This window comes from Myotis nattereri, assembly GCF_964212035.1.
Source record: "Myotis nattereri genome assembly, chromosome: 10".
In the NCBI taxonomy this organism is placed as follows: Eukaryota; Metazoa; Chordata; class Mammalia; order Chiroptera; family Vespertilionidae; genus Myotis; species Myotis nattereri.
This window is the reverse complement of record NC_138085.1, coordinates 47,284,270-47,311,231: the sequence shown is the minus strand read 5'-3', so window position 1 is coordinate 47,311,231 and position 26,962 is coordinate 47,284,270. Positions and strand designations below refer to the sequence as shown.

Here is a 26,962-nt window from a genome sequence, read left to right as displayed (position 1 = left end):
TAATAAACACTATTTTTAGTCTATATGAGAAAGTGTATTGAAAATGTTTACATATAAACTGAAAAACTGATAACATAAAACCAGACATTTGCAACATATATAACCAACAAAGGAGTAAGTTGAGGGTATATGGAAAAAGCTAAAATCAAGAAAAATGGGCAAAGAATGTGAACAGGAAAAATCACAAGATGAGGACTCTGAATGACTAATAAATATATGAAAATATAACAAGCATTAGAAAATGCATATCAAAATAAAATACCATTGTCTTCCATCATATTGGCAACAAAAAATCCTAACAGCAAATGTTGGCAGGATATAGAGAGAAATGGTGGGAGTGTAAGCTTGGTGCAGCCATTTGGCAGAACTTCTGACAATACCTAGTAGAGTGGAAATGTACATTTGCCCTAATCCACTTGTAAATATGTACCCTAAAGAAAAGTATGTACATATTCACACTTTTAGTAACTCTATGAAGGAATTAGGCAGACTTTATCCTCATTTTATAAATAAGGCACAAGGGTTATTTATAAAATAATGGTGACACAGCTACAAAGTAAGGCTTTGAGTCCTGTCTGGATAGGGGAAGACTATTGGGTAATCTAAGGAGTTGCTACTAACCCACCACACTGCTTCAAAACAGACATATAAGGTCAGGTAAGTAATTGACCATTTATAAAAACACTTTAACGTAGATAGATATAGATATATATTATCTCCACAGAGAGGAAAAAAGCAAAAGGTTGCTGATTTTATAATTTTTGGGCTCCAGCATGATTATAGAAAAGGACAACATAATGAATAAAACCAATATAACAATTTGATATGGGCATAGTAAAAATATTTTGAAAACATACCCATTTTGAGGTCCTCCATCATTTATCACATTTAAATGAGACAACTGCTTTTTCAAGTGGAGTTTGTAACTTGCATTAATTCTTAAAAATAGCATCTGGAAAATAAATAAAACTTAAGTTTCTTAAAGCTCTACTGAAATAGAAGACAAAAGTATCAGGAGTTATCAATATCAAATCAGAAAAAAATTTTAAATAAGCTTTGTTTTGGCATATATCTTTAAAATGCTCCCTTGAAAATATTTTATTGCTAGTTCAGTGTAAGTTTTTGCCTTTAGCTGAATAAAAGCTCTTTTTCCCTTTTTTAGTACTATTTCTTTTCGTGATATGACATATTAATGCCTTTCTGCCCCTTAGAAGAAGTCCTCTGAGATATGTAAATGGCATATATCACAACAGGTAAAAAGAAATAGAGAATTCTGTAAAATAATAACTATGAATGTGACAGAGAAAACAAAAAAGCCTTAACAGTAGATGCAAAGACACCTTTATCCTTCCAACCTGGTAAAATTACCTGAAAGTATTTTATTGCTCCTGCAGGCACACTTTTTAATGCAATGGCCCAATAATTCTTTGGGAAATATCTGACCTGAAATTATATACAATTAATCTATGGAAAGTGTTTTGTCATTTTTGCCCAGCTTTGACAAGAGTTCCCTTTAAATTATGATGTAGATAAAAACACATGAGATACCTGTATGCCCAGCTCCCTGACCTGGTTAAGCCTTGCTCTAAAATTAGAACTCAGATGGCAAATCAAGTTAGTCAGAAAGTCAGAGGTAGGGTATCTTATATGTGGAGTGGAAAGGGTGGCTTGGCTAAAGAGAAATGAGAAAGAAAGAGAGACCATAGTGGTTGTTCCATATCTTATGGATCCTCCTCAATCCTCAGCCACAAATCATGAGGTCAGTATGATTAATGAAAAGTTACGGAAGCATGAATGTGCTAGTATGTAAGATGGAAGCCTGAAGTGGCATGGGAAAGGAGACTAGCAGGAGCAAGAGTAACTAAGAAAGCTACCTTTGCTCCCAAATAACATTTCCATGAATTGAACAAATTAGACAAATTGAAATAACAAACTTGTCTGAATAGCAAAAATCTCAGTGAAAGTTATGTTTATACGTCATACAAAAACTAGGATTATAACACTATCATTCTACAACTATCCTATCTAATAAAGGGAATATGCTAATTGACCCTCATGCCATCACATACGGCGGCACCCAAGCCAATAAGAGGGAATATGCTAATTGAATGTCACACCCTCAAATATGGTGGTGCCCACAGCCAATAAGAAGGGAATATGCTAATTGCTGCCACACCCTCAAAGATGGTGGTGCCCACAGCCACAAGATGGTGGCACCCAATCCCCTCAGCCCCACCGGGGCACCTGCCTCCGGAGTCCCCCAGTACCCTCAGCCCCCCAGCTGCCCAGGGCCGCCCGAGGCTCAGGTAACCAGAGCCGGCCAAGGCTTGCACTGCTGGCAGTGGCATCAGCAGAAGTGTGATGGAGCATCGCCTTCCCCTGCTCACCGGGTTGCCCCCCGCCCCTGAGGGCTCCTGGAATGTGAGAGGGGACAGGCTGAGGTGAGGGACACCCCCCCCCCTCCGTCCGCTGCATGAATTTTCATGCTCCTGGCCTCTAGTCTGGTATAAGTGAATAAGCTAAACTAATGTGGGTAAAGAAGACTGGAAAAAAAATAATACTGGAACCTTTGAAGTACTGAGAGGGAACCAAGGGAAATGGGAAGTAGGAATGTCACTGAAGAGTGAAGAGACTGGCTCTCTCTGTCTCTCTCAAGCCAGTGCCTTCCCCTGTCCCCGTCCCCCAGGCATTTCTCTTGCCTTTCTTCTAAGCTCCAAGAGCCCTTCTTTTGCCTCTGTAACTTGTTTCCTGAGCCCATTTCTTCTACACCTCACTTTTTCTACCTCTGTGACTTTCTAAATAAACTTTCTCTTATTTTAAAAAAAAAAAAGTGGAAGAGAAACCAAGATGACGGCATAGGTAAACACCAGAGTTTGCTGCCTTGAACAACCACTTCAAAAATACAACTAAAAGACGCAACGGACATCATCCAGAACCACAGGAAGGCTGGCTGAGTGGAAATTCTACAACTAGAAGGAAAGAGAAAAGCATACTGAGACTCAGAGGAGGCGCAGTGCGGAAGTAAAATACTAAGTTGTGGAGGTGCATGCGGAGCGGGCTGGAGGCTGAGGGCGCGGTTGTCGTTTTCAATCGGGAGAGAGTCTTAGGCTCTGAGCTCCAGTTCCAGGCGAGTCTCTGGGGACCCAGACTCATACGGGAGAAGTGGGACTGTCTGGCAATGGTCGGAACTCGAGGGCAGCTTTCTCTCGGAGGGGCTTGCAGCGATTACCAGGACATTGAGAAGCGGAGCCTCTGAGAGCAGCCATAACTGCTAGCCCCGCCCTGTTGATCCCGTGGGACCCGCCCCGCCCAAGCCCTGCAGGGAGGCTTTTGCTGGATAGCCTAAGGCAGAGGCTAGATTAGCATCTCCCTAGAGATCCAGGAGCCACCCAGAGGTCAGAGTGGCACCATCCAGATTGCAGCTCCATGGAACCATAAAGGACACACTCAGGGGGCAGACTCAGTGAGCACCAAAGCCCCATTGAAGCAAGTCTTGACCCGGAGGGGTGTCTCCAGCACAGAAGTTCTCCCACTGCAGACACAGCTGATTCTCACAGCCAATTGGTCTGGAGGTCAATTCCTCCCAGTGATACCTACAACAATCAAGGCTTAACTACAACAAGACTGTGCACAAAGACCACACGGGGGTGCACCAAGAGTGTCCTCCTCAGGTAATTGGGGAGGCTGAACCACTGGGCCCTTAGTGGACACTTAGCACAGAAAACCACTTTATCAACACAGGGAAGCAAAAAAAATGCGGAGACAAAGAAAAAAGACACAAATGACAGAAATGGAGGAAAGCAAACTACTGGATATAGAGTTCAAAACCACACTTTTAAGGTTTTTCAAGAATTTTCTAGAAACTGCTGATAAACTTAATGAGACTTACAAGAAATCTAATGAGACCCTCGAGGTTGTGATAAAGGACCAACTAGAAATTAAGCATACACGGACTGAAATAAAAAATATTATACAGAGACCCAACAGCAGACTAGAGGATCGCAAGAATCAAGTCAAAGATTTGAAGTATGAAGAAGCAAAAAACACCCAACCGGAAAAGCAAAATGAAAAAATAATCCAAAAGTATGAAGATAGTGTAAGGAGCCTCTGGGACAGCTTCAAGCGTACCAACATCAGAATTATAGGGGTGCCAGAAGATGAGAGAGAGCAAGATATTGAAAACCTATTTGAAGAAATAATGACAGAAAACTTCCCCTACCTGGTGAAAGAAATAGACTTACAAGTCCAGGAAGCGCAGAGAACCCCAAACAAAAGGAACCCAAAGAGGACCACACCAAGACACATCATAATTAAAATGCCAAGAGCAAAAGACAAAGAGAGAATCTTAAAAGCAGCAAGAGAAAGAAAGTCAGTTACCTACAAGGGAGTACCCATACGACTGTCAGCTAATTTCTCAACAGAAACAATGCAGGCCAGAAGGGAGTGGCAAGAAATATTCAAAGTGATGAATGTCAAGAACCTACAACCAAGATTACTTTACCCAGCAAAGCTATCATTCAGAATTGAAGGTCAGATAAAGAGCTTCACAGATAAGAAAAAGCTAAAGGAGTTCATCACCACCAAACCAGTATTATATGAAATGCTGAAAGGTATCCTTTAAGAAGAGGAAGAAGAAGAAAAAGGTAAACATACAAATTATGAACAACAAATACACATCTATCAACAAGTGAATCTGAAAATCAAGTGAATAATCTGATGAACAGAATGAACTGGTGATTATAAAAGAATCAGGGGCATAGAAAGGGAGTGGACTGACTATTCTTGAGGGGGGGAAAGGGGTGAGGGGGATGCGGGAAGAGACTGGACAAAACTCGTGCACCTATGGATGAGTACAGTGGGTGGGTAGTGAGGGAGGAGGGTGGGGTGGGAACTGGGTGGAGGGGAGCTATGGGGGGGGGAAAAGAGGAACAAATGTAATAATCTGAACAATAAAGATTTAACTAATCAAAAAAAAAAGTGAAGAGAACTCTGTGATATTTCTGTAGACGAAGACAGTAGGGACAATAGGTGAATACTTCATAGGTGGAAGGTGCTAAAGACTACACATTTTGCTTTTTCCTGGTTTGTGCCTATTATAGATCACTTATGCTGATATAAACATTAATAAGACATTAATTTACTTTATGTGCCATCTGATTATTAACTATCACTAATTCCTCCCCTATCCAATTTGGGTTAATAATATACTTCATATTCATTGATAAATGACAATTCTGATTTTTAAGCTAATAACATAATAAATGCTGTAAACACAATCTGGGATCTCTAATACCCAATGGACAAATGGAAAATGTGCTTTTTACAATTGCTAACCATATAGCAAAGCTATTATTGCTTTGACTTAGATTAAGGGGCACTGTGAAATCAGAAATTTTTATCTATATTCCATAAGTCAATATAACAACCTAAAATATAATCAGAATATGAACTAAGCTTAATTGTGCCAAAAGTATGTAAAACATTCTAATTATACATGCATATTATATATTATATATAAAAAGTAGTTTTAGGAATTACTACTCACTTGTGTTTGCTCTTCTGGAAGGAGGTCAATTATAGCTTCATGCATTTTTGTCATTTGCTTACAAATATTCCTGAAACAGGGAGAAGGAACAGGAGCTTTCACCTCATACTGGCAGGGAAAAATAAAGAAAATTATGTTAATGTCCCCACAGACAAAGATTTTCTGCCCCTACACATCTAATATAGTGCTTAAGCTCACACTTCAACTGTGATCTGATCTACCCCTGCAAATCTCAAGAACTTTTCATTAAATATCCTAATCTACTTTGAGAAAGACACATAACCTTGTGGCTAAGAACACAGGCTGCTTTCCTTAAGATGGCCTGCTTGGGTTCAAATCCCCATTCTTCCAGCTGTTAGTTATGTGACATTGGGCAAGTTCCCTCATTTCTCTACATCTCAAAGGACTTGCTATGAGGATTTTAGAAGATGGTCCATAAGAAGACAAAACAGTGCTTGATACAAAATAATACTCAAATGTTAGCTACTAATCTGTCTCAATATACAATGATGAAGCATTAAAGTGGGCCCTTCAAATGAACAGATTTTTAAAACATGATTTTAAGAATGTGCCCTAACCGGTTTGGCTCAGTGGATAGAGCGTCAGCCTGCGGACTCCAGGGTCCCGGGTTCGATTCTGGTCAAGGGCATGTACCTTGGTTGCAGGCACATCCCCAGTATGGGGCATGCAGGAGGCAGCTGATCGATGTTTCTCTCTCATTGATGTTTCTAACTCTCTATCCCTCTCCCTTCCTCTCTGTAAAAAATGAATAAAATATATTTTTGGGAAAAAAAAAATGTTCTATTTCTTTTGTAGGTAGGTCAATATAATAATCACTAGAGGCCCAGGGCATGAATTCGTGCACTAGTGGGGTCCCTTGGCCTGGCCTGCAGGATCTGGCTGAAACCAGCTCTCCAACATCCCCCAAGGGGTCCTGGATTGCGAGAGGGTGCAGTCCAGGACAAGGGACCCCACTGGTGCACAATCAGGGCCAGAGAGGGATGCAGGAGGTTGGCCAGCTGGGGAGAGACCGCAGGAGGGCTCCAGGGCGTGTCCGTCTCGCTCAGTCTTGGTTGGCTGGACCCCAGCAGCAAGCTAACCTACCGGTTGGAGAGTCTGCCCCCTGGTGGTCAGTGCACATCACAGTGAGCAGTTGAGCGGCCTTTGCATATCATTAGCATATTACGCTTTGATTGGTTGAACAGACGAACAGACACTTAGCATATTAGGCTTTTATTATGTAGGATATTTACTCTAAGGTTAAGGAAAGACATGTTCCACAATGGTCTATACTAAAAAATTTAAACTTAGGTAAATTCATTTTCTTATTCTTACATCTAGAACAATACCTGGTATGATTTATATAATCATCTTCTGGTTCACCTTTTAGAATTCACAGCTTAAATTATATACTATTTTTATTTATGAGGCATATTTGTGCTAAATCTATTTTAGATATACTAAACTTATATAGTTTATTAAAATCATGAGCTCCAATATACTGCTGTAGCAGGTAGAAGTCACCATGTGACTGGACCAAGATAAGCAATGTTGTGACCATCCAAGGGTTTGTCTCTCTTCAGCCTAGAAATACATCAAACATCCCCTTGCTTTTCTTATTAATAACAGCTCTAAGACATAATTCACATACCATAAAATTTACCTTTTTAAAGTATACAACCAATTGGTTTTTAGTAAACTCAGTTTCATAATCATCACCACTGATTTCCAAACATTTTCATCACTCCAAGAAACCCCATATTCATTAGCAGTCACTCCCTATTCCTCCCTCTCCTTAGCCCCTGGCAACCACTAATCTCAATAAATGGAATCAAACAATATGTGGCTTTTTATGACTGGCTTTTTTCACTTAGCATAGAGCTATCAAGGTTCCTCCATGTTGCAGAAAGTGTCAGTACTTCATACTTTTTAGGACTGCATGATATTTTATTGTACAACTGCCACAGTTTACCCAATCATCAACTGATTGACATTTAGGGTTATTTCCACTTTTTCACTATTATGAATAATAATGCTATGAACATACATGGTCAGATTTTATTTTGTGTGGGTAAATTTTTTTCAATTCTCTTGGGCATATACCTAGAAGTAGAACTACTGGGTCATATGGTAACTATATGTTTAACTTTTTGAGGAGATGCCAGAATGTTTCCAAAGTGGCTGACCACTTTACAATCCCACCTAGCAGTGTATGAGGTTTCCAATTTCTCCATATCCTCACCAACACTTGTTATTGTCTGTCTTTTTTATTTCAGCCACCCTAGTAGTTATGAAGTGGCATCTCATATGGTAACATCCCCTTATCTTAACTACCCATCTATATTGGACTGAATTGTATTTCTCCAAAATTCACATTTACTTGGAACCTCATGAGGTCATACTGGATTAGAGTGGGCCCTAAATCCACTGATGTGTCTTTATAAAAGAAATGAGAGGGAAATTTAGACACAGAGACACACTGAGGGAAGACACCCATGTGAGGACAGAAGCAGAGATTGGAGTGATGCATCCATGAGCCCAGGAATGCCAACAACTGAGAGCAAGCTCAAGCTAGAAGAGGTAGGGAAGGATTCTTCACTAAAGCCTTCAGAGGAAGCATGGCCTGGCAATGCTTTGATTTAGAGCTTCTAGCCTCCAGAACTATGAAAGAATGCATTTATGTTGTTTTAAGCTACTCATTCTGTGGTAATTTGTTATGTCAGCCCTGGGAAAGGAGAAAACCCTCCAAGACCTTTCTTCACCCCTGCTTTCCCTAAAGATACTATTCTTTCCATCTTACCTTCCCCAATCTCATTTCTTTAGTCACCTCAACTTGATACTGTACCACTTTATTCTCAACCCTTAAAAAAATATGGTTATTGCCAACACCCAAACCACACTTCCCCACTATTAACAATCTTCTGAAATTTCTCTGGAAAAATCACTAAAGATGTCCTAACTTCTAAATTTAGTAACTCTTCTAGTTCCCCTTCCTCATTGCTCTGCAGTATTTCACACACTTGTACACTTGAAATACTATCCTCATGTAGCAGAATGCTTTCCTGGTTGCCCTTCTCCTTGCCTTCCTCTTTTTGTCTCCTGCCTCTTAAGTGCAGTTTCTTTACTTATTTCCCTCCCTTTTCTCTCTCATCAATCTCATGACTTATTTTTTTTTTTAAATATATTTTATTAATTTTTTACAGAGAGGAAGGGAGAGAGATAGAGAGTTAGAAACATCAATGAGAGAGAAACATCGATCAGCTGCTTCCTGCACATCTCCTACTGGGGATGTGCCCGCAACCCAGGTACATGCCCTTGACCAGAATCGAACCTGGGACCCTTCAGTCCGCAAGCTGACGCTCTATCCACTGAGCCAAACCGGTTTCGGCAATCTCATGACTTCTAACAAAGCTCTAGTCATGAACCACCTTATTGCGTTAAGTCATACATTTCCTAGATGTTCTATTCCATAACCAAGTTTACCATGATCTTACCCAAACCTGATTTCCTTCCCTGTTTCAATGACTACTGCTGGTATTACAATCCTCCTGGTCACACAAACTTGAAATCTCCAACTTAGTTTCTATTCCTACTTTTCCTTGTTTCCTTGTATTAAATCAGAGATTAAGTCTCATCAAATGCACTTTCAAGTTATTCTGCATATGGGCACTCTAGATCAGAGGTTCTCAACCTCTACACTACTGACATTTGGGTCTAGATAATTCTTTGTTGTAAAGGCAGCCTGCGTATTGTAGGATATTCAGCAACATCCTTGGCCTCTCCTCACTAGTTACCATACCATATCCCACTTCCCAAATGTGACAACCTAAAATGTTCCCAATATTTCTGAATATCCTTTCGAGGACAAAATTGTCTCAGTTGAGGCTTTCAATTCTTCTCACCTGAAAAAAATGCAGTAGCATTTTCAGGGGTCCAGATATTATTTCAACAAATATTTACTAAAACCACCTGGAACATAGTAAACTCTGAATAAACATTTCCTTGGGTGTATGTATGCAGACATATGTTTATATGTAAGTACATGGCTATTTATGTGTCTTGTATGTGTATGCATACGTGTGTGTATGTGTATGCTTGAATGAAGGGGTCAGATACTCTGCTAGTTGGAGTATACAAAGATGAATTAGAGAAAAGTCCCTTTGGGGAGCTAAGTGTCTAAAAGTTAGTTGGTGGTCCAGAAAGCAGACATTGCATGGTACAAGAACAAGGGCGAAGGACATTTTGATGGTAGCAGAGATGGCTTCCTGAGCAGCACACCAGGACTTCTGAGTCTTCAAAGGAAAAAAAAATTAAGTTAAAGTGAAACAGAGAGCGGGCTAATGGTTGCCAGATGGGAGGGAGGCTGGGAGACAGGGTGAAAGAGGTGAAGGGATTAAGAAGTAAATTGGTAGTTACAACATAGTCATGGGGATATAAAGTACAGCATAAGGAATATAGTCAATAATATTGTAATAACTATGAATGATGCCAGGTGGGTACTGGAAATATTGGGGGAAGAACTTTGTAAAGTATATGATTGTCTAATCACTACACCGTACACCTGAAACTAATCTAATCTAATAAAGCAAGAATATGCAAATTGACCATCACACTGTCACAAAGATGGTGGTGCTCATAGCCACAAGATGGCAGCGCCCAGTCCCCTCAGCCCTGCCAGAGTCCTGCAGTCCCAGGGTGGGGGGCGGCAGGCAGGCGGCACAGCCGGACCTGCCCCCAGGTGGGTCCAGCCACGCCGCTTGCCTGCTGCTGGAGTCCCCCAGTCCTTTCAGCCCCACTGGCGGCAAGCAGGCAAGCAGGTCCCGCAGAGAGCAAGCGGACAGTAGGGCCTGCTTGCTTGCCCGTCGCTGCGGCGACTGGTGGGCAGGCCCCACAGAGAGCAGAGAACCACGGGGAGCGGGCCTAAGCCATCAGTAGGACATCCACTAAGGGCTCCTGGACTGGAGAGGGTGCAGGTCGGGCTGAGGGGCCCACCCCCCGCTCCCTTGCATGAATTTTGTGCACGAATTTCATGCACCGGGCCTCTAGTACAAAATAATGTTGAATGTAAACTGTAATTGAAAAATAAAATTAAAAGTTCTTAAAAAAATTAAGTGAAAGTATTTCAAATAGAGTACATACTTCAAAGCCATTGTACATACTATATGATTAACACTTCTAAAATGCAACTGTGTGATTCATTAGTTTATAAACTTTTGAGTTGTGCTTCTGTTTAAAATTTAGAAAGCTGCAGGAGTGTGCTGCTACTACCCTAACCACAAGAAAAAAACTGGAATAATTTATAAATAACTTCTTAAACTCATCAGAGAACAGAGGTCAAGGAAACCAAGGAACTAATTCCAAAGAGTGACAAGGCCCTCTAAGGAGATGGGACATAGCAACTGTCTCATAGGAATAAGAAGTGATCAACATAGAAGCAGATAAGAAAACAACAAACATTTTAACAAATTCTCAAAGGCCAAGTGTGGACTAGCATAGAGTACATGAGGACCCTACCACAGGAGAGTCTGCACTCATGCACAAGGGTCTTTGGTAGGTGCTTATCAGCAACACTGGAGTCAGGACAGGAGACCAGAGAGAGATACATGCAAGCAGAAAGAGGTACCACTAGGGAAAAGTAACAAATGCCATCTACTTCCCTGAACCCTCTCCTTATACAAAGCAAAAAAAACTCAAGTCTCTGATAAAAGACACCAAACTCTTTCATCCCTGGAGTCTCTGTGTGAGGATTAGAAACAAAACATGCCTGTTCCAGAGGGAAGGAAGGAAAACACCTTAAGCCCAGGATCCTACACCAATCAACGCAGAGGCTGTCTACTCTTCGAGGAGGGATGGGAGCAAAGGCTTCACCTCTAAGGACTCACATGACCTGATTTTACAATAATGTTACAGTACAGACATATAGATCAATGTTCAGACAGACATATAGATCAATGGAATAGAAGAGAGTCCAAAATGTTGTAAATTAACAAAAAGATAGTCTACTGATTTTTAACAAAGGTTCCAATAAAAAAGATAATCTTTTCAAGAAAAGGTGCTAGTTAGATTTGAAAAAAAACAAAAACAAAACTTTGACTTATACTTTGCACGACAGTTGTCCCTTAAACCAGCGGTTGCGGACCACTGGTGCTCTGTGAGGTCCGAAAGGTTGGCGACCACTGCCTTAAATAACACAGGCGTTAACTGAGAAGGTGTACTTATTCACATATTTTTAAAATCCTGGTTTGTTCAAGGGTCAGCCTTTTTGATACAGGGTTGGGAATCTGCAGATGCAAAGAGCCAACTCTAGTTAAGATTTTGCAGGGTCTAAAGTTACATGCGAATTTCTAACTGCAGCAGGTGGGTGTCCCTAATCTCTACATTATTCAAGGGCCAACCATTTATACAAAAATCAACTAGAAATGGATGACAGACATATGTAAAACCTAAAAAAATAAAACTTCTAGAAGAAAACACTGGAAAATATCTTAGTTACTTAGGTTATTCAAAATTTCTTAGGACACAAGAAACATGAACAATAAAAGAAAAAAAATGACAAACTTAAGTTCATCAAAATTAAAAACTGCTTTGTAAAGTAGTTAAAAAAATGAAAAGCTAAGCCACGGACTGGGAGAAAATACTTGCAAACACATATTTAATAAAGGATTTGTATCCAGGGCATATAACTCAACACATTTAAAAACCTAATTTATTATTTGTTTGTTTGTCTGTTTATTCATTTATTTATAAAGTACATTTATTAAACCTGGGGACAGTGAAACAAGAAATGGCTTAGGATAAAAGAAGCAACATGAGAGAACCTCAGTGGGGCTGCCATGGCTCACTGAAAAATAGAAGTCATAGTGACAGAAGTGAGTCAAGGTGTGGCTGCTATTGGCTCACTGCCAAGTCAGAGGAAAGGAGACGGGATCTTGGAGACAGGTTCAGCTCAGGATGAGCTGCTGCTGCCCATTGCTCCCCTGGCTGCAAGTCTTGTGAGGGCCCTTAGAACCTTAGAAGAAAAGCATGTCTGAGAAAGAAAGGTATGGGCGTGCTCCAGAGGGAGCCTGCCCCAATTTTTTAAAATAAGCAAACAATTTGAACACTTTACCAAAAGAAAAGATATGGATGTTCATCTTTGAAATCACCCCTCCCTCCCCTTGGACTCCTTAGAAGATGAATATCAACTATTTGGGCAATCTGAAGATTTTATTGAATTTTTTTCTAAACCCTGAAGAATTTGATTTGTCTAGACAACTATGAAAAAGTCACAATGCCTTTAAGCAAAGCCAAATAATTTATATAAATCATTACCTTAGATAACAGCTTGTCAAATAAGCTATCCATTATCGCTACAAGCTTAGCTGATATTTCAGCTATGTGGTCATGGTAATCCTGTAATGAGAAATAACATTGCATTTCAAAGCCCTTGGGATACATCTAAAAAGATACTTAACAATTCAGGAATTAAATTTATGCAATTCCAATAGAAAATACATGAAAAAGTACCTTAGTGATATGATCAAAATGCCTAAGCATGCTATATTGCTTAGGCTGCAGCCGGGCTTCAAAATGAGCCCGGATCACAGGAATGTAGTGCACAATTAACTGCAAACAGCGTGAAGAGAGGGCTAAAGATCCAAGTGGTAGACATATCATGGAAAAACAAAAAAGGATATTAGTTAACTTTAAGTACATATCAAGTTAAGTAAAAAACATCAATAAATTTTATACAAACCCCAATTTATTTCATAAATGAAGAATATTGTAGCAGAAAGCAACATATTTGGTACTGAATAGTGTAATGAACATGCTGATTTTCCAAATGGACTCAAGTTGTATTACTGGCCTGAGGAAGCTGATGGCACAACTGATTTTCTCCTGACACTCATATATCTTTCACCCCAAAGTACTTTATACATAAAGTATCTTTACACTTTCTACAGTGGTGCAACTTCCAAATAACATACTTGCTAAAGTGGAAATTCCTCATAACATTTTCCCAGAAATTAATTTTTCAATTATGGTAATACATAAAAAGGGGAGGTAGCACTTGCTACTTTTAAAGCCTTTGGTCAGAGCCACAAGAACATCTACTAAAAGCACAATGAGTATAGTAGCGTAATTATAACACCTCAGTTGCGAATTAAATTCAAGAATACATACCCAAATTTTTTGTAGTTATTGTTTTTAGTCCAACAACTTGCAGTGCACCAGCTCCAAGAACTAACTGACAACTTCTTGAATTGAAGTACTAACAAAGGAAGGAGAGAGAAAAATCCAACAATTTATTAAAAATTATTCTTCATATGTTGGCAATGTGCTAACAGTTCTAAAAATATGCATTCCTTTTTCCTCTCATTCATTGACCAAATGAATTTTCTAGTAGGAGCAAGTAGGATCTATTTATGTAATGACAAAAAAAAGGGGGGTAAGGGTGTTCCTAAATGATAATATTTACTGTCTGGTAGAAAAAAGTTAAGAAATTCTAAAAATCAATTGTTCAGAAATTATCCTTTAATTTGCATTCACAGAACTAGTTCAGTCATTTTCCTCAGTCATTCTTACTGGATAGTCCTATTTTCAAAAGGATAACAAAATCTTTCTGGACTATAATATGACAACTCTATTTTGGGACCAAATTAATTGACAGATTAGACATTTGAAAAAAATGAAACCTTTTCTTCATGTTAGCAGTTAAAAATATCTGTTAATATGAAATAGCTGAATAAAATTATCACTACATTTTTATTTTACATCAATGGTTCTGAAAGAATGATTTAAGAAAAATCGCTAACCTTAGTGAGATGAATTTTGTAAAGTTCAGTGAATTCCTTCCATGCACATTTGAAACCAGTCCAGGTTTTTTTGACCTAAGTGGCCTCAGTCATGTTCAGCACCTAACGAACAAATCATCTCCTGTCTCCAATGTCATTAACAACTCTATGGGTGTAATGAGGAATCACTAAGTGTAGAGTGAGAAAGAAGCAGGTGGCCTTCTTCCAGTTACATGTGATTTAATCACAATTAAATGTCACAAAATTAATGTGTTAAAGATAACTTAAACTTGAAATGTCTTACAGTTGGAAGATAGGTCACACCCTAAAGAATTACTTCTACCAACTATGTTTCCATAACAGAGTAAAATCATACCCACCTTCAATAAATCTGACAGACGAGTAAGCATGTCAGTAGTAACAGATGGGATATTATCCACACACTGGCAATATTCAAGGATAATTCTTATCAACAACAATACAGTTCTATAAGAAAAGAAAGATGATTCAATAGGCAGTCAAAGTAAAAATAAATAAAACTGATTCAGCACACAAAAATCAACAATGATCTTGGTAATTGCTAAATTACATGTTTTACCTACAAGCTCAGCATAGTAAGTACTCATTAGGCTGGGGAGAGATTCCTAGGGTGCAAAATTAAGGAGGCACTCAATTTCAGGATCATGCAATTGCAGGGTTAGTACTTGCATGACATTGAGAATGAATACCTCCTTAAATTTTGTGCTGTGGGCACAAGACATGGCATCCTAATTCTCTTCAATAAAGCAGGTATCCCATTTTTTGGCCAATTCAGAAACACTGACAAAATAGGCTACCCAGTGTTTCTGATTATGTAGTAGATCCTCAATCATAACTGTTGAATTAATGACGGGAACCTAGTCCAGATTTTCTTAATGAGAGCAAAGAGAAACTGTGGCTTCTAAGAGCAACTTAAATCTTAAGATGTTTATTGGTAAGTCATGTGGATAAAAAACAAAAGGGGCCTAGCTAGTTTGGCTCAGTGCATAAAGCATCGGCCTACAGACTGAAGGGTACTGGGTTCGATTCCAATCAAGGGCACATGCCCAGGTTGCAGGCTTAATCCCCAGGAGGTGGTGTGCAGGAGGCAGCCAATCAATGATTCTCTCTAATCATTGATGTTTTTATCTCTCTGTATCCCTCTCCCTTCTTCTCTGAAATCAATAAAAATATATTTAAAAAAGACAAAAACAAAAGGGGGTTCTTTGGAACAGTGGTCGCCAACCTTTCGGACCTCATGGACCACCAGTGGTCCGCGGACCACTGGTTGGTGACCGCTGCTTTGGAAAGTAATCTGAGGTGATCTAATAATAAATTCCCAACTAGACAGGTTATGGTGGGTGTCTTGCTCCAGGCCTATAACTTTTTAATAAAGATTTATCTTTGCCTTGAGCAAGCCCCATCCATTGTTTCTGTGCATCTAGTCAGTGGTTGGCAAACTCATTAGTCAACAGAGCCAAATATCAACAGTACAATGATTGAAATTTCTTTTGAGAGCCAAATTGTTTTTAAAATATATTTTATTGATTTTTTTACTGAGTGGAAGGAAGAGGGATAGAGAATTAGAAACATCAAAGAGAGAGAAACCTCAATCAGCTGCTTCCTGCACACCCCCTACTGGGGATGTGCCCACAACCAAGGTATATGCCCTTGACCGGAATCGAACCTGGGACCCTTCAGTCCACAGGCTGATGCTCTATCCACTGAGCCAAACCGGTCAGGGCAAGAGAGCCAAATATTTTAAACTTAAACTATATAGGTAGGTATATATGAACTTAATTAGGGTACTCCTCAGGCTTAGGAAGAGCCACACTCAAGGGGCCAAAGAGCCGCAGTTTGCTGACCACTGCCTAGGGCAGTGCTGATGAACCTATAACACGCGTGTCAGAGGTGACACGCAAACTCATTTTTTTGGTTGATTTTTCCTTGTTAAATGGCATTTAAATATATAAAATAAATATCAAAAATATAAGTCTTTGTTTTACTATGGTTGCAAATATCAAAAAATTTCTATATGTGACACGGCACCAGAGTTAAGTTAGGGTTTTTCAAAATGCTGACACGCCGATCTCAAAAGGTTCGCCATCACTGGCCTAGGGAATAACAGTGTTGCATCTTCTTTTATGTAGGAAATTAAGGAGGGAGGGGAAGAAAGATTACATGGAGGTGGGAGAAAGTAAGGTGGGGATGGAATTACAGGACAATTAACAAGATTACGTGCTCTCTTTAGTGTGGTTAGACTTACTTCAAAGGTGTATTAACCTATGCCCTAACCAGTTTGGCTCAGTGGATAGAGTATCACCCTATGGACTGAAGGGTCCCAGGTTCGATTCCAGCCAAGGGCATGTACCTTGGTTGCGGGCACATACCCAGTAGGGAGTGTGCAGGAGGCAGCTGATCGATGTTTCTCTCTCTCATCGATGTTTCTAACTCTCTATCCCTCTCCCTTCATCTCTGTAAAAAATCAATAAAATATATTTAAAAAAAAAAAAAAGGTGTATTAACCTAGATCAGTGGTCAGCAAACCTCAGCTCGCAAGCCACATGCGGCTCTTTGGCCCCTTGAGTGTGGCTCTTCCACAAAATACCACGTGCTGGCGCGCACGTATAGTGCGACTGAAACTTCGTGGCCCATGCGCAAAAGTTGGTTTTCGGCCTGGGCAAGTCTATTTTGAAGAAGTGGTGTTAGAAGTGGGGGGGTGTCGGTTGGTCGGGTGACGGGATACGCAGCGCCGGGGAGGCGCGCAATTCACGCATGAGTTGGGTGAGCCAGTCAGTCAGCAGTCTCATTGTGCAATGGTTAGTGCTAGTTACGTCCACAAATCGCGCGCGGGTGACAAAAGTACCTACTTGAAGCATCAAGTTACCTGTATTTTTCCAACCAGCTGCAAATCCTACAGGTATTTTTGTCATCAATTTAAGAATTGTAATTATTTTGTGTTGGTGGCTTTATTATTATAAAATGAGGATGTTTTTAGCAAAGGCCAGCTTAGGAGTACCCTAATTAAGTTAATAACAATGTACCTAACTATATAGTTTAAGTTTAAAAAATTTGGCTCTCAAAAGAAATGTCAATCGTTGTACTGTTGATATTTGGCTCTGTTGACTAATGAGTTTGCCGACCACTGCCCTAGAGCACTTGAGATCTTGCTTCCTGGCATATGTCTTCAGTTTGGTTCAAATAAACTCTTATAAAAATTCTCTACAGGGCTGGACATTTCTTACATTGACAGTCACAAAAGATTCTTCAAAGATGAGAAAGGATGTATCATTAGCAGGATATATCAGAAGTTGAAAAGAGAACTTTAAATTATTTGGAAGTTTTTTCTTTTATTGATTTTAGGGAAAGAGAGAGGAGGAAGAGAGGGAGGGAGGGAGAGAGAGAGAAACAACGATTTGTTGTTTCACTTATTTATGCATTCATTGGTTGCTTCTTATATATACTATGACTGTGGATCGAACCCGAAACCTTGGTGTACTGGGAGGGTGCTCTAACCAACTGAGCTACCTGGCCAGGGCTCTTTGGAGGGTTTTAAATTGTTAACCCAAAATTTCCAACTTACATCAAGTGGGAACTAAAAGACCTATGTTTTAAATAATTTACTTAACTAATAAGGAAAAATGTGTCACTCACCCAACAACAGCATACTGTTGTCCCTCAACAATGAGAACTTCAGCTGGTTTCCTTTCTTCTTTAGCTAGGGAGCAAAGCAAATAAACAAGAAAGATATAAGTACAAGATAAAACAAAATATTATAGAAAAATTTAAACTAGGAAAAAAATGGAATAAGATAGTTGCTCTATAGGGCCTGAAACTGTCTCATATCTGAAAATAAATACTCCTCAGGAAACAATTTGGCACAGAATCAATAATATACTAAGTTTGAAATCAGAGAGATTTAGATTTGAGATCCAGTACCGCCAATTACTGGACTCATGACCTTGGGCCAATTAATTAACATATTTGAGTTTCAATATCTATATCAATTATAAATGGATAACAATATTATCTTTCAGGGCTGTTGTTAATGATAGAGATAATGATTACAAACTGTTTTTACTCTAGGTCTGGCACATGATACATGATCAGTAAGTAGTAAAGCAAAAACAAAAATGTTAGTTTGAAAAAGCAGAACATTTCAACTGGATGTCTTTATTACAAAATGCAAGTTAATTCCTATATTTCATGGATACAATATATATTTAATTTCAAGATTTTAATCCAGAAGCTATTTTCAGCATACAGTATTTCTTTTTTTTTTAAATATATTTTATTGATTTTTTACAGAGAGGAAGGGAGAGGGATAGAGAGTCAGAAACATCGATAGGAGAGAAACATCAATCAGCTGCCTCCTATGCACCTCCCACTGGGGATGTGCCCGCAACCAAGGTACATGCCCTTGACTGGAATCGAACCCGGGACCCCTCGGTCCGCAGGCTGACGCCCCATCCACTGAGCCAAACTGGTTAGGGCCAGTATTTCTTATTATAAAACAAAATTCATCATGTTGAGGTGAAAAAAAAGGTGGACTGGATTATTACCTGAATCAGCCAAATTATCATGCTTCCCTAAGCTTCAAGTCCCCTTTAAGCTCTAAGACATTTGTGAATAATAAAGGGTCTATGTACAAGTTCAATGACAGAATGTAACTCCATAGAGCAGCGGTTCTCAACCTGTGGGTCGCAACCCCTTTGGAGGTTGAACGACTCTTTCACAGGGGTCGCCTAAGACCATCCTGCATATCAGATATTTATATTACAATTCATAACAGTAGCAACATTACAGTTATGAAGTAGCAACAAAAATAATTTTATGGTTGGGTCACAACATGAGGAACTGTATTTAAAGGGCCAGAAGGCTGAGAACCACTGCCATAGCGTGATCTGATCACAAAATCCAAACTGGGCAGTTCATGAAGGGTAGTTACACCTCAGGCCTATAACTTTCCTAGTAAAAGGTTATCTTGGCCTTAAGCAAAATCTGTCCATTGTTCTTGTGGTTCTAGGATCTAGGTTAACACACCTTTGAAATGCCTCTTTTTTCAGACTCCTTGGAAGTGTAACCATCCTCCAAAGAGAACACAATCTTAACTATCCTATACTTTGCTTTCTCCCACCTTCATGTAATCTTCCTTACATTCCCTCCTTCATTCCAAATGTATAGAAAGAAGTGCAAAACTGTCATTTGCTGAAGCATTTGAGATCTTGCTTTTCAAATGCCATCAGTTTGACTCAAATAAGCTCTTATAAAAATTCTCTACAGGTTTGGACATTATTATGTTGACACATTAAATGTCTACTTCCTCATTTCTTCAAAGTAAAGAAATTCAGTGTGATATAATGTGTAATCACAATTCACTCTGTATGTCATATTAAAGTTTTTGAGGACAGGAACTATGTCTTAACCAGTTCTCTACATTGCAGAGAAGAGGCATAGCATAGCAGTTAAGAGAAAGGGCCCTAGAGTCAGTCTGCCTGAATCTGGATCTCAGGTCTACCACTTCCTAGCTATGTAAGCTTAGGCAAGTTGCTCAACCTCTTTGTGCCTCACTTCACATATTTGTTAATTGAGAATACTAATAGTGACTACCTTGTGGACCTGTAAATGAGATAACAATATAAAGTGCTAGCATCAATATGAACTACTATCCATTAACCTTCATTTCCCCAATGCCTAGCCAAGTAACCAGTAATTCAATAAATGAATGGTGGATACATACGTAATAACCAAGGACCCCTAACTTGGTAAGACCTAGTAAAATGTTAATAAACTTCTAATAGCTTATACTTTCTTCTCTGAGGAAAGAAAAAAAAGACCGGAACAGAAGCAGGGTATATAGAGAAACTTCTACTTTTAGTATTCTTCAACAGGAAATGAAAATAAATAGTCCAGTTTGCAGAAAAAATACACAGTTAATTCAATCACATTATATAATTTTAATTAAAAAATCATGTTTACATGACAATGGATTGCAAGACTGAGCTGTTCATGTCTGAGTGACCTAGTACAGTACCCTTCCTTAATAGAAAGTCGATCAAATGTAGCTTAAAAGAGCAGCAGATGATCAATAAATCTTTATAATTTTAAACTTGAGATTTAGAATGATCAGATTGTTTTATTTTTCTTTCAGTTTTTGCTACTTGAGTGTTTTTGCTTTGCTAATATCATAAAATCAATTTAAAAATTGTGACCACCACCCAGCACTGTTGTTATCTACTAGCAATGGCCACAGGACAACAGAAATTTACTTAATTCTTTCCAGTCCTCCCTCTCTATGAATTAATCTATTTTACACCTGTCGTTAACCCTCCTCTCTTGCCACAGTGGTAGAAGAGACAGCCTTTCTCCTGAACTCTAGAGTCAATTCCAGGGTAATTGCTCCATAATCACTATGTCATTCTTATCCTAAATTAATCTTCTTCCTCTGTTAAGCATAAAAATATAACTATGCTTCTCCTATGTTAAAATTCTTCTCTCAACTCCCTGAGTGGATTAAGGTAAAAATCTCTAATTTATCTTATATCTCTAGCTGTTGCTTCATCACTTACTTAAACAGCGAAACTTGTTGAAAAAGTAGGCTACACTTGTCTACCCTTCCTCACCTTTTGACTTAGCACTGAATGACAATCTGACTCTATCATTCTATTGAATTAATGTAAGACTGCAAATGATCTACATGTCAAACTAGTGGTCACTATATTTTACTCCATCTTTCTATTATGTGCAATTGTATTTTGTACAAATGTAAAGTCTACAATTTAAAAAATATTTCTATGGAAAAATATTAAATTTTCATTAAGTGCATAAACTGTGAAAATGCAATTACCCCCTCCATGAAAACTATTCAAGGACTTCATAGTTTTGAATCTGGTATTACAGGATAAATTGTAAATAACTTTACATTATTATCATATGACAATTCCACTTCATATAAAACCCATCCGGTATTTGATACCAATGACAATTCTCTTCTTGAAACTCTTAATTTTTTAATTCTATGTTCTTCTGAGTTTCTTCCTACCTCTCTGGCTTTTCCTGCTTAGTCTCCTTCATAATTTTCTTTTTCTATGATACTTTACATTTTTATTTTCTTTACTGCATCATACTACATTACTTGCTAATATACTGTGTCTAATGTGACTGCTAATCTGTATTTTTTCATTAGACTTAATCCTTTTAAAGTACAACTATAACTGCTATCCCTGTCTCAATATCTGACACACAGAAGCTTACTTGTGCTGTATAAATAATTGTACTGAATAATATGGTACAGTGGTTAAGAACATAACTATGAAATGATAGGACACTGGTTTCAAATCCCAGCTCATCACATTTATACAAAATTTCTTAACCCTTCAAAGCTTCATGCTTCCTCACTTCCTCATTGTTAAACAACCTAACAATAGTATCTTCATAACAGATTGAGTTTTAAAACTGGAGTTTGAAAAAGCACCTGGTACAGTGTCTGGCATATGATTACCCATCAATAAATATCTAAATTATAAATTACCACAGATACCTTTCCAGTCAACTACTAACTAAGCTGGGAGTATTAGTTCTAGGCTTTTAAAGAGGTATTGTCAATTAATGAAATATTAAGCATTCCCACAAAATGAACAAACAATATAAAATTGGAAGAGTGTGTGAAAAATTAGACATACCCCCTGACTTTTTTTCAGGTAAAGCAATCTTTCCATCTGATAGAGAATCAACAAGATCCTGAAATTCTGCAGGAACATCAGCTTGTTTCCAGCGCTCATTGTCTAAAAGGAGGCTATTTAAAAGTAAAAAGAAAGATAAATATTAATAACATTTTAATGCCATTTTTCTTGGTTGAAAAGAGCTGAGAAAATACATAAGACTTTTGTTATATCTTTTAATAATAAAAACTACAAATAAGTTAAATTCAAATAGAGTTCATGCAATACAAGACACTGAGTTTTTAAACAGCAATGGTTACTAGCTATATTGTTAGTACATAAGACTTAAAAGTGCTGAACACCTTAGTAAATTGAAATCATTCATAAACAGTATGAATACTTTCAGAAAATATTTCTCTTTTTATATCTCTTAGCCTAACCAAGAAGAGTGATGAAACATAATTATCTTCACTTTCAGTGGGGGGAAAAGGCAATCTACTAAGGATCTTCCTGATAAATATTTTAATGGGAATAAACATTCTAACTTCATTTTGAAAAGGCAAAAACTGTGATTTTTTATTCCAAATCTGCCTTTAATTAAAAAGAAAAAACTTTGTCAGGAGTTTTGGTTGGCCAAACAGTTAAGTTTCTTCTTTTAAATATAAATGTGTTTTTGTAAAGAAAAAGGGAAAAAAATGAAGGACAAAATAGACATGGTAATGATACCTGAGCTTGGTTTTTCTCTCTTCATGAAACCTATTTACAAATTTATTAGCTTGGCTCTGAAGTGCTCCAAGTAATGACATGCTTTTTCTTCCACAGATCTGTTCAGTGTCTAAAATGAATGTTTCCATTAACCTAGAAAGTGTTATGAATTCCGTGGAATTTAGCTTCTCAAGAAAACCATCCTAAATTTTAAAGATAACACAAAATTCGTGACAGTTAGTATATCACCAAATATGGATATGCTACAAAACCACTCAGTTTGACAAATGTTAATATTAATTATTTTATATTTAATATATTAATTCATAAAAATTATTTTGAAATCATTTTTAATTATGCCAATACTTTAGTCACAAAAATTGAATATAAAAAGCTTATCTAAATTTTATCCCAACCCACTTAAAATACAGCAGCTCAAATAAATTCACAACATCATGTAAAAATTTCACAATATTGGAGTTCAACTAATTTTAATAATAAATTGTTTGACTAGTTATATTCACATGTACAAAATAGCACTATTAATTTCATATTAATTATTAAGGTATATTTCAAAATAAGTCTTTTATTAAATCATTTATTTGAAAAGAATACTTGAATACGTTTTCCTATTTCTCTTATTTGGATTATTTTCACATCTGCCTAATAATCTTATTAAGTGTTAAAAATATAATATGCATTATGGGGAACATAGGGACATAAGCAGGGATATGATTCCAGATTTTCAAATAATTACACTATATATAAAATATTAAAAGCTTTATCAAAACAACTAACCTTTGCTCTTGACATGAGAAATTTGACAGCTCGATCATGGCATATGTCTGAGGCACTATACAGTAACTCCTGGATATTATTAGCCAGCTTTCCTAGTTCTAAGTCAGTTAATTTCATGTCTTCATTCACCCTGAAAATGATCAAAAATAGATTAAGTCAGGGAAAGTTGTAAACACATTGTTCTACATAGGTGACATATCAATAAAAAACAAAACGCTATAAAATTCTCATTTGAGGAAAAATTCTGTGATGTACCAAATACTTTTTTTTGGTGTGGTGAAGGATCTATCACTTAAACAAGTCAAGACAATACAAATATATTTACCCTAATCTGATATAAGAATAATTTTCTCTTTCTACTAATATTTTTAATAGTTAAATTCAGACTCTGGTTGGAAATTTTGTGAAAATGACAGCAAAAAAAATTCTACTTAGGTATAAAGTAGTTGCTGTAATAAGTTGTGCACGGGTGTTTAAGATGATACAATGGAAGGAGGAAAAAAGGAAGGAATGCTATTTAATGACAAGCAAGCTCTCTTTTTACTTACAATTATGAATGTTTGTTAACATTCAGTTTAACTGAACTAACATCTCCTGAGCATTTACTATGTTTAAATGCTTGGCACTGGAGAGGATATAATAGATCACTGCCCTCAGAGACCTTAAAATTGAACATAAGTATTTATAAGATACTAGAGGCCGGATGCACAAAAATTTGTGCACTTGGGGGGGAGGGGGGTCCCTCAGCCCGGCCTGTGCCCTCTCGCAGTCTGGGACCCCTCGGGAGATAACGACCTGCTGGCTTAGGCCTGCTGCCGGGTGGCAGAGGGCAGGCCCAATCCCTAGGTGCAGGCCCTGGTTGGGCTCAGAGCAGGGCCGATTGGGGAGTTGGGGCGCCACCCCGTCATGCACAGAGCAGGGCAGATTGGGAGGTTGTGATGCCACCCTCAGTCACGCTCAGGGTAGGCTGATTGGGGGGTTGGGGCACCGCCCCCTGTCACACTCAAGGCAGGGTCGATGGGGAGGTTGCGGCGCCACCCCGTCACGCACAGAGCAGGGCCAATCAGGGGGTTGGGGCGCTGCCCCCGTCACACACAGAGCAGGGCCCATCAGGGGGTTGGGGCACCACCCTCTATCACCCACAGAGCAGGGCCGATCAGGGGGTTGGGGCGCCGCCACTCTCACACTCAGGGCAGGGCCGATGGGGAGGTTATGGCTCTACCCCATCACACACAGAGCAGGGCCCGTGGGGGGGGGGGGGGGTTGGGGAGCTCCCCCCTATCAGGCACAGAGCAGGGCTTGTCAGGGGGTTGGGGCCCCGCCCCCTGTCACACACAGAGCCGCAGGGCGATCAGGGGGTTTGGGCGCTGCCCCCTGTCACGCTGATCCCGGTGCCAGGAGGCATATTACCCTTTTACTATATAGAACAGAGGCCTGGTGCATGGGTGGGGCTGGCTGGTTTGCCCTGAAGGGTGTCCTGGATCAGGGTGGGGGTCCCCACTGGGGTGCCTGGCCAGTCTGGGTGAGGGGCTGAGGGCTGTTTTCAGGCTGGGAGTGACTGAAGTTCCCAACCGCTCCTTTTTTTCTTTTTTTTTTTTATTCTGGGCCAGCTTTACCTTGAGGCTTGGCTCCAGCTCTTAGGCCTCAGCGACTCAAAGTAGGTTTCTGGCCTTTGCTTACAATATTGCGAATCTGCTGGCTGAAGTCCGGCGGTATTTGTTACAATGTTTCTTAAACTGCCCGCTCAGAGGCCTGCAGCCGCAGGCGGGGAACGTTGGTTTCATCCAATGATCCTCCGTCACTGAGGCAAGCAAGCCTCATGTTAGTTTCAAGCTGCCTGGCTGCCTGCCGCCATCTTGGCTGACAGTTAATTTGCATATCTCGCTGATTAGCCAATGAAAAGGGTAGCGGTCGTACGCCAATAACCATGTTTCTCTTTTATTAGTGTATATTATGCATTTTTTCCAGTTTTGAGAAAGAAATGTATCACTTTCAATTTTTATATATTTTCCCCTGGTATATGTAAAGATCACAGATTCCATGGCAACAATTCAGTTTATGTAAACCAGGTTAGTGCCTTAGCATCATTTTCTCCCTTTCAGTTGAATTAAAATAATTTCCAAAGATATTATAAAGAGGCTCTGATGTATATTAATTTTTTAGGCAAACCACTACTTTAACAGGATTAAGTAAGGTATTAATGAAAGTTATTTCCTGCTATCCTTCAAAATTATAATATCACTAAATTTATTTACTAATGTTCTAAAATAATAGAGGGGTTAATATTCTTAAAGTACTCTCACAAATAGTAATTTGTTTGGTTCTCACATTCTGAGGCAAGTATGTAAATATCTTCTTTATAGATGAGGACACTGAATCTCTAAAGGTTTAAAGTGACCTACCCAAAGTTACAAAGATGAAGAGGATGAGACCAGAATGCAGAATTAGTGTAATTTTATTTCCAACTAAAGGCCCGGTGCACAAAAATTTGTGCACTCGGCAGGGAGGTGGGGGGGGGGTGTCCCTCAGCCTGGCCTGTGCCCTCTCACAGTCTGGGAACCCTCAGGGGATGTCCACCTGCTGGCTTAGGCCCGTTCCCCGGGAAACCAGGCCTAAGCTCGCAGTCAGACATCCCTCTGGCAGCCCGGGAGCCCTTGGGGGATGTTCACTTGCCAGTGAGGAGCAGGTCTAAGCTGCAGTAGGACATCCTTAGCGCTGCTGAGGAGGCGAGAGAGGCTCCCACCACCACCGCTGTACTGGCAGCCATCAGCCTGGCTTGTGGCTGAGCAGAGCTTCCCCTATGGGAGGTCACTGACCACCTGGGGGCAGCTCCTGCATTGAGCGTCTGCCCCCTGGTGGTCAGTGTGTGTCATAGTGATCAGTCATTCTGCTGTTAGGGTCAATTTGCATATTACCCTTTTATTATATAGGATCTGCTAAATTGCCTCTACTCCAACACTTACTTCTACATAGATCAGGGGTGGGCAAACTTTTTGACTCGAGGGCCACAATGGGTTCTTAAACTGGACCAGAGGGCCGGAACAAAAGCATGGATGGAGTGTTTGTGTGAACTAATATAAATTCAAAGTAAACATCATTACATAAAAGGGTATGGTCTTTTTTTCTTTTAGTTTTATTCATTTCAAACGGGCCGGATCTGGCCCGCGGGCCATAGTTTGCCCACGGCTGACATAGATGGTCCAATACTATTTCAATACCAGCTCCTACAAACTGCTTAAATTTCAAAGTTCAAATTTATTATTAAAATAAAATTTTATTTTCTGAAGGATTTCTAAAATAACCACAGAATGATTAATAATTTGGAACTCTTGGCAATATGCTACCAATTCACAAAGATATAAGAAAATAGCAAATGAAAAACAACTCAAGTCTTTAAAAAGTAGGATGACAATTTACAAAGCCAAAAGTGCATGTGTGTTTTTTAAAGTCATTTATTTAAA

At 39.0% G+C, this 26,962-nt stretch overlaps 1 protein-coding gene across 1 annotated transcript in view; it reads right to left on the bottom strand.

Annotated features, from left to right (window-relative positions):
- The window catches only part of VPS54 (VPS54 subunit of GARP complex), an 87,104-nt gene that overhangs the window by 4,105 nt on the left and 56,037 nt on the right, over positions 1 to 26,962 (bottom strand). Inside the window, exons 12-21 of the mRNA XM_081100586.1 lie at positions 23,502 to 23,631; positions 22,725 to 22,906; positions 22,020 to 22,132; positions 17,992 to 18,055; positions 14,700 to 14,805; positions 13,709 to 13,796; positions 13,052 to 13,173; positions 12,857 to 12,937; positions 5,546 to 5,653; positions 858 to 952 (exon numbers count right to left, since the gene is read on the bottom strand). Coding sequence (XP_080956712.1) covers positions 858 to 952; positions 5,546 to 5,653; positions 12,857 to 12,937; positions 13,052 to 13,173; positions 13,709 to 13,796; positions 14,700 to 14,805; positions 17,992 to 18,055; positions 22,020 to 22,132; positions 22,725 to 22,906; positions 23,502 to 23,631 — 1,089 coding nt within the window. The remainder of the gene's footprint in view (positions 1 to 857; positions 953 to 5,545; positions 5,654 to 12,856; positions 12,938 to 13,051; positions 13,174 to 13,708; positions 13,797 to 14,699; positions 14,806 to 17,991; positions 18,056 to 22,019; positions 22,133 to 22,724; positions 22,907 to 23,501; positions 23,632 to 26,962) is intronic.